General features: G+C 45.7%; 2 protein-coding genes across 15 annotated transcripts in view; both read right to left on the reverse strand.

Moving 5' to 3' along the window:
- Positions 1-10,628, reverse strand: part of OIT3 (oncoprotein induced transcript 3) — a 46,048-nt gene extending 35,420 nt beyond the window's left edge. For 7 of the 9 annotated variants that reach the window (XM_072040308.1, XM_072040307.1, XM_072040305.1 and 4 more), the window contains exons 1-3: positions 5,518-8,581; positions 1,512-1,886; positions 952-1,062 (exon numbers count right to left, since the gene is read on the reverse strand). In XM_072040308.1, coding sequence (XP_071896409.1) covers positions 952-1,062; positions 1,512-1,886; positions 5,518-5,581 — 550 coding nt within the window. In that variant the 5' untranslated portion in view covers positions 5,582-8,581. Of the gene's footprint in view, positions 1-951; positions 1,063-1,511; positions 1,887-5,517; positions 8,582-8,965; positions 10,461-10,491 lie in introns of those variants that run through there. The other 2 variants (XM_072040310.1, XM_072040309.1) reach the window with 2 other exon arrangements.
- Positions 10,629-11,130: 502 nt separating this feature from the next.
- The window catches only part of MCU (mitochondrial calcium uniporter), a 70,389-nt gene continuing 66,047 nt past the window's right edge, over positions 11,131-15,472 (reverse strand). For all 6 annotated transcript variants that reach the window (XM_027460789.3, XM_027460790.3, XM_072040318.1 and 3 more), the window contains exons 7-8: positions 13,794-13,910; positions 11,131-12,644 (exon numbers count right to left, since the gene is read on the reverse strand). In XM_027460789.3, coding sequence (XP_027316590.1) covers positions 12,567-12,644; positions 13,794-13,910 — 195 coding nt within the window. In that variant the 3' untranslated portion in view covers positions 11,131-12,566. The remainder of the gene's footprint in view (positions 12,645-13,793; positions 13,911-15,472) is intronic.

A 15,472-nucleotide genomic window follows, 5' to 3' on the forward strand; every position in this document is an offset into this window, starting at 1 on the left:
TTGCGGAGAAGCAGCCGATAGATGCTTTTAATTTGCTGTGAGAGCACAGTCAGTCTCACAGCAAATTACAGTCACTCGGCTGCAGAGAGATGGAGCAGTTTTAGTAAAACTATCCTGTAGAAAGGGTGAGCAAGCATAAATCTGCAGCAGGGGCAGGCTGCTCTTTCCACAGACTGCAACAACTGTGGCCCCTACCCTGATGCCCACAGACAAGAGGAGTGTGAAGAAAGAAACCACCCACGCCTGCTTTATCAGCTCCAGTCTGTATGGAAAAAACTCATCTGCCACACAGCCTCCTGGGCCAGCTCTGCTCACAACTTCTCCACCAAATCAAGCCTCGGAGACAAAGCTGAGATCCCACTTCCCCCAGATGTTAGCACCCCTTCCTCCCCCCACATCACCTCTTTCCATCCATCCATCAGCGTGGATCTGCAGGTCCCCAGCAGCCACCCCTTCCTGGCCCCTTCCTGCCCCATTTTCTTCCCAACACCTCACAGCCCAGGTGCTCAGCACCACACACACAACAGCAGCTGTCCTCTCCTCAGGAGTTTATGGGGATCCCCTCCCAAATTCCTAAACCCCACCCTCCCTGCTCTGCTCTTACAGGCTGCCCTCTGCCTCCACCCCTCCTGGCCATGCAGGTCCCTGCCAGCACAGCCACCAAGTGCCAGGCGCTGCTTTGTCGTGCTGCCCAAAGCACTGAGGCTGTGCTGCAGCCCACAATCCTTTTGCTTTCCTCCAGTCCCTGGCCAGCACCCCACAAGGGCAGTAGGTACAGCAAAGCTTAGCGTGCAGCCCCACACCAGCCAAGAGTCTTGGAGGAAAGAATCTGAGAGGATTTCTAGTGACAGAACGCACAGCCCTTCCTGAAAACCCACGACACTGTATCAGGATCTTGCAAGGAGACTGCTACTGGCAGCAAAGATTGCCACAGCTTGTTTCTGCACTCACCCAGACATGTCTGTCCGTCAGGTCCTAGCGTTGTCCCCAGGGAACATGTGCAGTCATTGGTGTCCAGGCAGGAGTCCTGGCAATCCACCACATCACAGATGTCATAAAAATCTAGGGCACAACAAGAGCATTGTCAACACAAACCACTGAGCGTGCACTGAAAATACTGCATTTGTACCGTCAGCTTCGCACCCTGGCCCACAACAAGGAAGCCGAACTGCTGAAGCTGATCAGAAACAATCTGGTTTAATTACTCTAAGTCAGAGATGCAAATCATGGCTTTGGTAGCGTGCCAAGACAAACCACAGGACCCACAGTGAGCATTAAATCATTGCAGCCAGGTCGGCTATGGAAACTTTCCGCTAGCTGACTGAAGGCTGGAACTCACGGAGGTGAAGCGGGCTGATCAGCACCGTGCAGGCAGGCACTGCATCACCTGACGTGCTCTGGGTGAGAAAGCAAAAATCACTCAGTCTCTCGCAGGTGTCTGGATCCTTGCTACCTTTCCTGCCCTGCGGGGATGAGTGGGTTTCAGAAAAGAGCTTTCTGCAGCTACTTACGCCCGCAGTACGCATGGAAACAAACGCTGGGCTTGGTCAAGTGATAGACGTAGTACCCTCCCGGACACGCCTTGACGTCTATCGTGGTATTCCAGAGGCAGCAGTTGCCATTGAAGCTGGCGCAGGCCTGGCGCGAGACGACGCCGTCCGCCTCTCGCGGGTGGCTGCCGTTCAGCCAGATGGGAGCATGGGTCCCGCAGTGGTTCTCGGGGATGCAGAAGGTAGGCATGGCATCGCCAGCCATGCCAGTGAAGCGATACCACTCGCCATCGATCTGACTGTCGCACGTGGGCTGGCCGTGGGAGCCATTTATCTGATGATCCGTGTTCCTCCAGGGCTCGTTCAGGCTGATGTAGGCAGAGCAGGGGTCCAGGGCTGAGAGAAGCAGCAAGACACATGAGAGAACATCTAGCAGATACAGATTGAGTTGTTGATTTATAATTGCAAGGAGCGCAACAAATTTTCTTTTTCTACTCCTGACTTAACAGAATCGTTGTGATAGATAGAGATCCCTGGGGTGAGACAGCAGTACCAGCTAACTAACTGCCTCATGGAAAATTCTGACAGCTTGGCTTGAATGTCTTGGAAGGAATGAACTATCTGAGCTCTGACAACATTATGCAACAGCCTGACTTGCTCTTAGCTGCTGTAGGGTATGACAGGGGAAAAAAAAAATACATAAGCAAACCTGAGGTCTAGGGAGGGATTTTTACCACAAGTATGTCCTGGGAGCACTGGGTCAAGCCCAGGACATCCACCCTTGAGTCAAGCGCTAACTGAGCCTCTGCAAGCCCCTCCTGAAGCGACTGGTGATGTCCTGGAGAAGAGGACAAGGGTTCAAACAGGTTACGCAGCCTCTCTAAAAATCCACCTACAGCTTGTTTCAGCCCTCACAGTCAAGTTGCCAAACCACAGCCAGAGATCACCCTGCAAAGCGTCAGTTAAAAGGTGAACTGCAAGACATCGGACAGGAACGCTACATTTAAGGCGTACAGAAAGAAAATACGCAATTTCAGTTATTAGACTCCTATATAATTGCAAGTAATCTGCAAGCATAATTTATCAGCTCCTCCTCATTTCAGGGCACAATTTTAAACAGCAGAATATAAGAACTGCCTATTCCATGTCACGTTGGAGCTGATCTACAGCCCAGCGGACTGTTTCTAACCAAGAGAGGTGAGGTAGGAGAAAGTGACCCTGCTCCATTTACTGGACTTTGTTCCTCAGTGTCTCTTGTACAGCTGCACATGCTTGTACCACAGTGAGTTTAAAGAGCTATAACTCAAATCCATCTAGTTTGTAAATGCTGCAGTGGATCAACAGGGAGAAAAAGTAGCCCCCCCCTTAAGATCACCCTGGTCTTCTGCAGGACCTCCATCACCCACTTCTCCCTCTGCCAATGTGCTGCCTACCTTCATGATTTATCTATTGCATTTTTGTGGGATGATGTTGCCTCCCTGCATTTGACACAGCTTCCTCAGATCTCTTGATTTATTATCTTAAAAACTAGAGAGCACGAGGGTCTGAATAAGGACCTTCAAAATGTTTGGCTCTACGCAGTCACGTTCCTTGCAAGCCCACAAACCCTCTTGATCTCCACAAGAGATGAGATGTTTGTGAGTGAAGTGTTTGTTTGTGAGGGCAAGATACAAACACGTGGACCTCTTGGTGGGTACTTGTCTGTTCACGCCAGGCTCGAGAAGCGTGTTCCTTTTCAAGCCCTTTCTGAACTTTCTGCAAATAATTACTACAGAAGAATAGCACAGGGAGAAAAAAATGAAGAATTAAAGTGTTCGTTACATTTCAGTCTTCTCCTAATTAACCCTGATTTGGCAGCTTCCTTACTACAAGCCCAGGGGTTTCACTTCCACGTACATTTAATACCTGATTAAGCACCACTTACCTGTGACTAACCATTCCCTATTAAGCGAAATGAATGCTAATATTGTCTTGAGTAAGGAGAATTGATTATCATTTGCTAGAAGTAGGCTAATAAAACCAATCATTCTGATTAAACGCTGGCAGCCTGGAATACACTGTACTTTCTGCATCGCATTTCAAGTTCTAAAACTGTTCTCTCTTATTTTGCTTGAACAATAGCTGATGCAATTTGGGGTGGGGAGGACACATTATGTTTTTTTTACCAGAATGCTCTGGATGCAGACAAACCTTCTTGGTTCAGTATTTTGATGTGCTTCACTGACTTGAAAATGGGAAGTCTATGTGCTTCTGACCAGGGACTTCAGGTCACCCTTAGTGAGCTGCACCCTCTGTAAGCATCTGCCTCACTGACATGCTGTTCTGCACCTCCCCACTAACACAGCATTTCTCTACACTAAAATCCTTGTGCTGTCCTCGGCCACCGTCACGTTTTGTTTGGCCTCGAATACAGTCTAAAAGACAGGAGCAGCTGCTGTAGCCACAAGAGTGCTGCAGAGCTGCAAGCTGGCACAGGGAGAGCAGCTCTGGGTTACAAAGGTGCTTTCCAGTGCCATAATTCATGGGATATGCAGAGCAGCAGATCTGCTCTCACCACAGGCAGCCCTCAGGTCTCCCGAGGAGCAGGAGGAGGACTGCAGCAGGAGTCTGTTGGGATTTGGCAGGCATTTCTTCATGAGCTCTCTCTTTTACCTGCCTCTCCTTGCCTCCTGCCCTTACCCACAGACAGCAGCAGTGCTGTTCAATCCTATGCTCCAAAAGCTCACTTGACTTCTCAAGACCAGAAAACATTTGTCCTGCCTTTTCTCTGCACACAGCTGAAAATAGCTTCCTCTGGGCTTCCCTCGGTGTAACGCTCTTGGCTTCCACAACATGATTTGGTACGGCCTTAGGGTGAGTCACTGACTAAGATTAAAAGCTTTTTGTGTTAAAAGCCAAACGAGGCAAAGCAAGGAATGCCCTGTCAGCTTCCCAGCTGGGCAGCACCAGAAATACACACACTCTCATTAGCTCTTATACAGTATAATTAACTTTATGAAATATCTTTTGTAGATAGACTCTGCAAACACTCATGCTGGGAAATCACATTGTCTCCTAAACAGACAGGAGATAATTTAAAGACAAAATTCACTGAAATAAAGATGCGGTGGCTCAGAGGGAGCTGGAAGCAAGCACTTCAGGGGAAATGAGGTAGCACCCCCTCCCCTCCTTCACTTCTCTGAGAGCTTCAGGATGGCCTGAAGAGCAAGCAGACGAGCAGGAAAAGCAGCTGTTGCTCTTTAGAGCACTGCAGACCTGTATGGCCCCTCGGACTGTCAATGCTGCCCCAGGCCAACCTCCCACAGACACAAAGCGCTCTGTGCCACAGCTTACTGAAAACTAATTTGAGTTTTTATGAAGAAACTCCACAGTAATAAAGAACCAGCCAATCAACCTCTCTTCTCTTCTCCCCAGAGGCTGAAGGCGCTGGGTTTTGCTCAAGACATACAACTGTCTCCAGTCCCCTCCATTTTTCATGGCTCAATTTTTTTCCTCCCCAACACTTTTTGCGTGGCCTGAGCAATTCAGCCTGACAAGCATCAGCCATCAAGTAAAGCTTTACAATTTGTAATCTTGATGGTATCATTAGCTCTCTGGCTGACATGCTAACATATATACTGGATGACAAATCGGACTCTAGCAGGCATTCATAAGCCCACCATTCTTCAGAGATTAATCCTACGTGCCCTGTGTACTGGAGGTCTGCTCTGGCACAAATAAGCAGCACTGCATTATGACTCTAAATTCAATTCAGATTTGCCAGGGAAGGGGTGAAAAAGTAGCTTAACAGCTATGTGTAGAGTCTCTCCTGCTAGAGGAGAAGAAAATCTCCCAGTGCTTAGCAGCGAAGATTCTCCCAGTAGGGAAGGCACCACGCTCTGAGACAAAGACCTTTCCACCTGGAAGAAATTTCACACCACAGTCGAAGATAAAGGATCTCTCTCACATCTCCCAGCCTGTCACCTAAGAACACGAACCTTAAAGATGGTGAACAGAATAAGCTAGAAAGCAATGGCTCTTCACTCACCCATTGAAGACACTGGCTGCAGCTGGACAACAAAGCAGAGGCAGAAAAACAAGTACTGGAACATCCCACTCAACCGAGGCACAGTTACTCCTTGAGTAACACAGCCTTGGAAGCCCTTGCACACGCTGTGGCTCTTGCAGCCTTCCTCTCAGTGCAGCTTCTGACCCCAGGCTTTCTGAAAAGCAACTGGGATAGCACTTGTGGAAGTTTATCAGAGGAAGAAGCTGAAGGGATGCGGGGTACAACACCAGCCTTGACCTCTCCAGAGCAGCTCTGCCCCTTACTGACAACGGAGGTGCAGTTACTGATCGATCTTGTTTTTTGGACGCAACTCGCTATTGTTTTCTTGCCTGACTGCCCCACGGTGACACCTCCACTATCTTATCTGGAGGGGAATTCTAACCAGGGGACACCCGGACATCCCGAAGGGATGGAAGAGAGGAGCAGATGGGTGCTCATTGTTATCTCTGCTCCTTCCCCAAGTCATACGACTTCACGGCTCCCCCTCAGTCAGAAAACGCCAGCTAGGGAGCTTTAACTGCAGGAAATAGTGGCCAGAGGAGAACTGAGCCTTCTGAGCAGAGATTGCAAACGAGTGCTGGGACCAGGCCTACAATGGGAACATCAGTCAAAGTGAAGGGCTGGTGCCCCACAAGGAAGTAAGCTGTTCCTATGTTAGACAAAGACCCTTTCCACTTCTGGTCACATAACCCAAACATCACCGAGATCATCAAATGAAAACAAAGGCATCTTTCTGCAGTAGTCTTACGTTCTGTCTTCTTTTTGTAAAAAAGGCAAGAAACCCAACAGTACTGAGTTACCTTCCATGTAAAACTGAGTACTGAGAACCTCTGCCTTGCTTGTTCAAATGAAACCAGGCCATGTGGCAGGTCAGAACCACACGCTCTGCCTACAGATGAGATGACCATGCTAGCCCCCAGCTTTCTGAAATCTGTTCTCTAGGAAGGCAAACCAAACACCACGGTTGGCAACGAGATACGCCAAGGACAACGTGAATGCGCACAAAGGGATCTTTCCTTTCTTCCCACTAAGCTGTAGCTCCTACCACAAACACTAGATTAAAATCTGTTTTTACTTGTACGTTCACATAAACATCTGCACATAGGCAAATCCCTCTCTGCTTCTGAACAGGGGTTGTACAGCTTACCCCAAATATCATCTGCAAGCAGAAAGGTCTCCAGCAGCAGAGCGCAGCTAACCCTACAGCGATGGCACAATCAAACCATTTCCCTGTTTCCCTTACACCCCCCACTTTTGTGGCAGGCAGAAAGGAAGAACGTCAAGGTTGATGTGCTTGCTTCAAATCTCAGTGGGGAAAAAAATGGCTTTGTTCTTTTCACTTTAAGTTTGCATGAGGCAAGGAATTGGGTATTTGGCTGCTCCGTGGAGATGGAGCACCTACGCTGCACGTTATAGAAATTTCTCAGTGGTTGGTATCTCTGTGCCTGGGTGTTTCCCTTGGCGGCAAAGCCCAGCATGCTCCACCCCAGCGGTAGGGCCTTTTTCAGCAGTGAATGATTACAGTGAATAACAAAAGCAGCTGTCATTGCTCCCACCACCAAAAAAAATCTTTGTGGTTATATTGTGCTGACAGCTTGCGGTACCAGAAAAGTTTTTTCAACAAAAGGAAAGAAGAACACATTCACTCCGCCAGGCTGTAAGGCAGATAACCCTCAAGAGGTGAATGATGTGAATTCCCAGAAGAGAAACTAAAATTGAACACAGAATAATACAGCAAGGCAGGGGAAGTTATATTTGCCATTTTCATTCAGAGGTTGATTCATACCTGAGTTCCTGGGTAAATAAAACTGACAGGTTTGAATTTAATTTTCTATTTATGTTAGAGGTGTGTGTATTTCTCTCGGAACCGTTTTATTACCAGCTGCTTTTATTTTGGAAGTGGTATATTAGGGCTGACACGAGCACTGCGTTGACAATTTTATGTGACTAACAACTAGTAGTTAACATAAGGAAATCAGTTGCATCACAGCAGCTTTCAGCCTCAAAGGTCTCACAAACAGTCCCTTTCAAGTTACCCCAAGGGACTAAAGACAGAGATGCCCCAGCATTTTTGTGTCTGGCTGTCCCAAATCACTGTAACTGTCTAGTTCAAGAAAAAAGTATAAAGTTGGAGTAGATTCAGCGTTCAGCCTCTGAACATCCACAGAAAGACAGACTGAGTCTTCTGGAATAAGAACGAGCAGAGGCAAGTCTTCTTTTGGCATTTTTTTTTTTTTGTTATTCTGCCACTTGCTCCAGGTGACATACACAAGCCTAGTTCCCCCACACAGAACAGCAGCTGGTAGAGGAGTAGGCCACTGTCAATCTCTGCCTCTGGGAGCTGGAGCAATTAATCCTGAGGGGGAAAAGAATTCTGCTGCAAACAGATGATCCCTTTGTTAAATGATACCATCAAGGAAGGTGATATTAAATTAAAGGGCTAGGGTTTTATGTTGGTACCCAAGAGGTGGGACCTTCCAAACCTGCTCAGGAGCTTAAAGCCTTGAAAAAGGCAGCTAGCTAGGTTGGAGGGCCTCATGCTGACTGATGAATAAAGACGTGCAGTGCTGGCTGGGGATGGCCTTTTTGTCAAACATCGCTGTTGGGTGAAAGTGAGGTGTGTCAAGAGCTCTTGGTGTGGGAGCAGCTCCTGGAGCCTGCCAGAGGAGGCAGACGGAAGAGCTAATCAACACTTCCTGCCACTGAGAGCAAGGAGAGCCCACCACACGTGACAGGACCTGTCTGCAATTAACTGGAGGATGTATGCTCACAATAAGCCTTGACAGGCTGCTGAGATGGATTGCAGAGTGTCAAGGACTTTGAGATAGCCCTCATTTCTGTAAACAGTTTGTCCCAGGACACAGTGCCAATGGGAAGAAGTGTTGAGATCAGGGAGCAAACCTCACGTTTGGTCAGTTGCAAGCAAGCTCACAAGTAAAACACCAAGACCACAGAAAAATTGGCCAAGCACACGACTCTCAGTGAAGAAGAGTGATTTCCTTTCCCTTACTGAGCTCCCCCAGTGCTGAACTTGGTGTTTAAGAATGTTTTTCCTGAGGTCCTACAGGACCCAGCATTTCTTCCATGATCCTCAATTTCCAGATGGTCACAGACAGCAAACCCCCAATTGTAAAACTCAGCGGAAGCAGAAATAGTAATCGAATCACCTTTCACAAGCTCACAGAGCCACCGTGACACACTGTAACACCAGCTTCCACGATGCTCCAGGACTTAGACACAATGCAGGCTTGGTTTCTGTGCCTGTGCCTTACTTCTCACCGTTTATGTCAATGTAGAAACAAAACTGATTTTAAGGGGAATAATTGGAATGGGTAGAAAATACTTCAGATGCAAAATAAAAAAGGTTTCCCTTATATTAAAACAAAATAGTTACAGAATGTGGCAAAGGAAAGCAGTTTGTACTTACAATTCCACACAAAAGCACACAGTAGGTCAAATAAACTGCTCCACTGGCTTAGAAAGACAAGGCAGCTTGGTTGGCTTTCCTTGACTGATGCAGTGCAAAGAGTTGACAGCCAACAGCAGGTTCAGAGCACCATGCAAACCAACAGGGAAGCGTAAGAAGGTGCAGCAAGGTGTTCATTGTGACTGCCTGCCAGATAAAGAATTACAGGGACAGGGAAAAAGGTTTTTTTCTGTGGTCTTCCAGGAAAAGAAGCCATTAACACCTTCCTTGGAGCCTCTTGGGCACAGCAGAGGGGAATCAAACAATTTTAAACTTGATATGTGTTTATACAAAACATTCCCTTGCAGAAAAGGAGAGAAGAGAGGTCAAGCTAAGAAAAAACACACCAGAAGTGGTAGAAAAAGAGGCATTTGAATACTGCAGCGCATGCTGCTGTTCAGCCTTCATAGGAGCTTAAGAACACTGCTACATTAAGATTCAGGCAGCACTGCCTGCTCTTAAAATGCTGCCAGTGGGACAGGACCCCATTACCTGCCTGTCTTTCCGACATGAAGTAGCTGTTGCAAAACACTGTTGATGTTGGTACACAACAGCGTAAAGAACAAAAACATACATCATGCCCTTGAACATCAGCAGAAGCAGAGACACAGAGATTAGAGGTTGAGGTCTGCAGTGCCACCCACCCCCAGCAGAGACCAGGTGCCAGGAGCTTCCAAGGGTACAAACCAACAGGACCCCCAGGACAGCCCCTACTTCAGGGTACAATTATAGAATCTTACTTTACCCCTCCTTTCCCCACATCATCTGTAGAACAACATCAAAGTATGCGCAGGAACAATTTTGTCATAGCATTTCTTCGCTTTCAAAATAGGGATTTTGGTGCTAGATGTCACAGTCTTCAGTTCTTCTGGATGACAAAATGGACAAGTTTTTACACAATTGTTCCAAGCAGTCTGCCTGTACACAGCAGCAGACTAAGGGCTGCTTGGAAGAAGAGGGTTTGTCAGCATTGCTAACTAAATTTAAACAGTGATTAAAGGCAGATTGCATCTAACAGCTTCCAGTCCCTCATTTCTGTCTTTAAAAACACACAAGAGACTTGGCTGTTGGAAAACTGGCCAATCATGACTTTTTAACAGTTGGACATGATAAAAAAATCTTTTGGCACTGAACATTCATCCTAACATCCATGAAGTTAGGACAAAGTACACAGTCTGTGGATTCCTAAAGCTAACGAAGGGAAGGTATGCCATCAGGACTAATCAGACCAGAACCAACGAAAGGCTTAGAAAGGAAGGAATAAAAGGTCAAAACTTGAGAGTTTTCCTCTCAAACAGCACTTGAACTCAATATAGAAACACACTTACAACACTTGGTATGTTTTAGGTTGCTGGGTGTTACACGCTCATACGTATTCGTATCCTGCAACCTGCCACAAGTCTCCAGATGTTGTCAGACTCACAGGGAACTACTATGCTGGTCAAACCAAGGCAGCCCTTGGTTAGGCCAAACATCTCTACTTCTACCTCACCACCTCGACTGCTCCTGAGATCCCTGTGTTACGCGGCTAGGTATAGCAGCAAGATCTCCATCCAAGCTTCTTCAGGAAAGCTATTATCTGCACCACCACGGCCTCGGTGATGGAAGGTCAGGAAGAAACCACCTAAACAGAAAGAAATGGAGGAAACTCAGGAGGTGGCTGCCACACATGCAATATAGCTGGGGAAAACGATGTTATTCAAGAGCACCAGTTCAAAAATTGAATAGTTATTTATTGTTCCAGAAGTACATTGCTCTTTTATACATATTTCATAAATGATACAGGATTTTACACATGTTCAGGTTTTATTTTTGTTGTGTTTCTTTTTTTAAAGAAGGACTTTTCTCCATGCTCCCTCCCTCATCCCAAACACACACCAAGGATTCAGCTACAGGATTGTATTCATTTTTTCCCCCCTTTAAAACTCATCACACAAACAGGATAAAACAGATAAAAAATAATCACACGATGTAATTAAATTGAAAGACAAAGGAAAAGGGGAAGGGAGAAAAAACTAGAAACATGCACCCATTCGGTCCAACATGCCATTGAGTGAGAAGAGGCAGCAATCCCAGCTGTGTTTCCACATCTGCAAGGCACCTGGCATCTAGTTAATACTAATTTGTTTTTCTTTTTGTTTTTAAACATGGTTCTTAAAAAAAAAAAAACAAAAACAGAAGCCTCTTTCTATGACACAGTGAGGAGTAGTAGTGAAACATCAAAAAAGCAGCCAGCTTTTCTGTGTATAAAGCTTAGTGCTCCATCCTGTCCCCGCAGTATTTATCAGCAGGATGCTAAAAAGAGACTGACCCGCTTTGAATGAAGGTGTTTTATCTGCTTAGAAATCAGCCAGCCTTGGCTAGAAGAGAGGGCAATGGGTTGACTTTCCTTCCTCTATTTCTTTTAGCTAAGAACTAAAGATGTCATTAGCCACTCCTAAGAAACTGTGACCTGTGGGTGCAAAGTTCGTTTAAAGCTACTTAAGCAGGGGAAAGTGCTAGAAAACTGAAGTAGTTCTGTGTCTTGCACTGTAAGAGCTCCGGGCTTTCAAAAAGCCTCTGGGCAAGGAAAATGCTCTGACCATATATGAAACCTTTCATTCCCGTTAAACAAACGGTCAAATATCAAGTTTAATTATTCCACATTCCAAAAGTGTTCAGTTAAGCAGGAGTCATGATTCTGAGACAATTTCATAATCCTTTAAACCTTCATAATTTCATAGTCCAGGTGACTATCAGATTTGGTGTAGGAAGAGGGGAATCGCCCTCTCAAGACTGAATATAAAAACTCTCATGCAATGCTGCCATTGATTTCTAGAAGGAGCTCAAGGGCATCGGGACGCAAAGTTTATATAGTTATTATGGAATAATCCAAAATATCAATTATCAAATGTCCAGAAGAGAATTTGTTCCTTCTCTCACTTGGCTACAATCAGTCTGTGCTACAAATAAGCAAAGGAGGAAGTCAGTGGAGCACACGGGGTGGGGCTGGGGAGGGCAAGCTCACGGTTTTCCAGTAGAAAGCAGTCTTGTAGTAACTTTATAAAAGAGACCAGGTCTGATCAGAAGTGTGCGCGTTAATGGCGGTGGAGTGCAAGTTCTGATCACCGGCCATAGCTCCGGGTGGCTTGGATTCTTTGTTCTTTTTATCCCTTTTTTTTGTTGTTGTTGAGAGAGAAAGAGAGATCTGAATCAGGTAAAGGAAAATTTAAAAAGCTAAGCAGGCTGCTGGTGTCTTATCAAGAGGCAGACCCTGCAGAGCTGGAAGAAGACGCCCCTACCCCAGCATTACATTCTTTTCGTGAACCCCCCACAATCCTGTATTTGTACACAATTACCATTCACACAGTTTTAAACATAACTATTTGCCAAGCCCTTTTCGGAACTAACATTCCACAATGCCCCCATCTTCAGATTTAAGAGATTTCCCCCTACAGTCCTTTGTCTTGATTAAAAACCCTCCACCCCCATGCCACCTCCCAGCTTACACCTGCAATGCTTTAATTAAAAAGGCAAGAGCTATGAACAGGTTTTTCGCCGGGGTTCAGAGCTTCGTTGCTGATCAGTCCTTCTCATCAATTTGCTGGATGGGCAGGTGAACCTGCAGCGGGTCTCGAAGCCTCTTAAGGTCCAACTCTGCCTAAAAGTAAAAGATGCATTATAAAGAACAGGCTCACAATACACCTTCCCTAACCCCATACCCCTTTCAAGCATATAAGCATACTCCCAGAAGGGAAAATTTTAATTTCCTCATTCTTCCTGTCCAAAACTGAGGCATTCAAGGAATAAAACAGTCACAGGATCGGATTTGGGAAAACCATTCCTAATTCATACTTGCTCTGTGCTTCTCTGAACTTGCTGACATGGAGCCGCTTAAAGAATACGGTAGGAAGAGAACATATTCCCATAAACTTGGTGAAACTTTTTTAAAGGAGCTAGATTAACAGGAATGGTCAATACTTAAAGAAAAGCACCACAGAAATAGCCACACAAGGCAATCTGTATTCAAGAGGTTAAAAAAAAATCAGAAGTCTTTCACACAGTCTTGCTCTGAGCTCTCTCTACTCCTCACACAGCTCCTTCTCCAAGGCAGGGGGGGGATAACAGATCTTGCCCTGGATATCCTACACTGTCATTTCCAGAGCCTGGGGATAAACAGAGAATGATACCGTGAAAAAGAGAATGTGGTAGCCCTGCTTTTTCTGCTCATGCCTGCTTTTATCAGAAAGGCTCTCAAAAATGAGGACAAATCTCCCCTCAACTCCTCTGTTGATCAGATCCCACACTGGGGACAGTCTGCCACAAGGGTCTTCCCCTGTAATACAAGAAATCTGCCCCCATCAGCACTAACAATGCAGCTTTTTTGAACATGATTTTCCAGGTCTGCTACCCAGTGCACTGAAGTGCTATGTCAGGGAGGCATGAACTGAATGGATGCAAGTCTCCATTTCTCACTAAATCCATCTGGTGTGTAGGAGCTGAGAAGAAAGGAATTCTTGAATTAGGCTCCTCTGAGGCATGAAGTGCCTGAAGCAACTCAAGATTTGCTAGCAGGTTCTAAAAGGCCCTTACATATAGGTACAGGCAACTGTTTCATGTTGATTTATACATCCAGCAGTTCTATTCCTGGGCACATCAAAGCCAATTCAGTGATTACACTGGGGCTGTGACAAGAAAATGGGCTGAAAACCTAAGAGACATCCATTCTTATTGGAGGTGCATCTATTAATAGCAGATGAAGAACTAGCAAGCAGTAATTTGCCTTATTTCTGGAAAGAACTCTTGTTACCTGAGCAATTGCATCCTTGAGTTGATTGTATTTCTCTAGGTCAAATCTTGTCTTTTTGGCTCCTTTATGGAAAAATAATAAGTACTGTCTGTCTCTGGCATCTGGATAAACATACTCCTGAAGAAAAAAATAGAGAAGGTCAGAATAAAGCATGACAGTGCAGTATACTGTTAGCACAACATGCAGCAGATGTTTTGGAAGTTCAGCCATAGCTAGCACTGGTGTGTTTTCAATGCTGCTTTGGTCACAAACCCAAAACACAGCCCAGGGGCTACTATGAAGAAAATTAACTCCATCCCAGCCAGTCCCAGTGGTCAGCCGTTTGCTTCTCTACTAGTATGTTACACCCCAATGCTAAATTACCATCACCACGCTCCTGAATGCATGCACCTTTCTGCGTAGACACAAAACTGACGCTTCAGGATTGCAACACCAACAGTTTGTGAGGAGAAAGGGAGAAAAAACTTTAAGTACCAGAATAAGCCTTTGTCAAATGGCCCTTACTCTCCTTTTCTTAATTTTGTAAACAATTAAAACAACATTAGTTGCTCATCAGTTCATATCATAACCAGCCTACCCAGGCAAGAACAAGAGTCCAGTACCACAACTCTTGCCAGGAATATTCTGTTGCAAAAAAGCCAGACTTTTAGAGGACCGATAACTCAGAGCAGTTAACTCCAAGTCCCACATAGCCTCTACAAAGCACTGAACATCACCCAGTCTCCATCTGGTACGCATAGAATAACTGGGCTGTGAGCTGGAGAAAAAACTGCATTCAGAGGCAAGCCACTTTGAAACAACGAGATTTCTAGTGACAAAAGCATGCTAGTTGATACAGACGACTTGATTAAAACATCATGTTTGAGTCCAAACATGGCAGAAATTACAACAGCACTTAGCAGAAAACAGTGCGACAGGGACATATCTCCTCAGCCCCTGAAACAACACAGCTGACAGAGCCCTGGGACCCTGTGCTGGAACACCCAGGGCATCTATTCTGGTGGTCTTGTGACAGCAGAGACTGAGCCCTTCCTCCTTCGTTATTTAGGTGGGATTGTTTAGTTGGAATAGGAGTGGCAATACAAACCACGTCACAGAAATCCCCACTGAAAGTCTGTCACAACTACAAGGACCCAGAGCAGCATAGTCCCTGCTTTGTGCAAAGAGTTTCTAACACAAGAGCTGGTCTACTTTTAAAAATACTGAAAAGCAAAATAAAGAACCAATAGATCCATAACTGCACCAAGGGAAAAGCATTCAAACAGATCTGCTTCATCTGGATAGGAGGCCAGAACACCTCAACAAAAGCATTTCCAACACGATTCCTGAGCCTTTCCTATCTCTTAGAAAGGCCAACACCTCACATCAGAGTTGTGTTTGTGTGCTTTCCTGGAACTCAGAAGGCACCTCACACTTTATGTGCATTTAGGCTGGTAAGTCATAACGTTTAGAGAACCCCTGGAGCAAGCCAGTGCGCATATGCATGCAGAAACCATTTTGTGCCAGTAAGTGACTTGTATAGCTGAAGCAGTCACAGAGCAAACAAGTGTTTATGGTTAGACACCAGGAAATCAATAATGACCACCACCAGAAAACCCCCCATCAGCAGCCTGCAGAGCACAAATTAATTGAGGTGGCATGTAAGTGCCAACTAGGTAAAGAGGCAGCAAAGCAGCTTC

The sequence above is a fragment of the Anas platyrhynchos genome, chromosome 6 (genome assembly GCF_047663525.1).
Source record: "Anas platyrhynchos isolate ZD024472 breed Pekin duck chromosome 6, IASCAAS_PekinDuck_T2T, whole genome shotgun sequence".
In the NCBI taxonomy this organism is placed as follows: domain Eukaryota; kingdom Metazoa; phylum Chordata; class Aves; order Anseriformes; family Anatidae; genus Anas; species Anas platyrhynchos.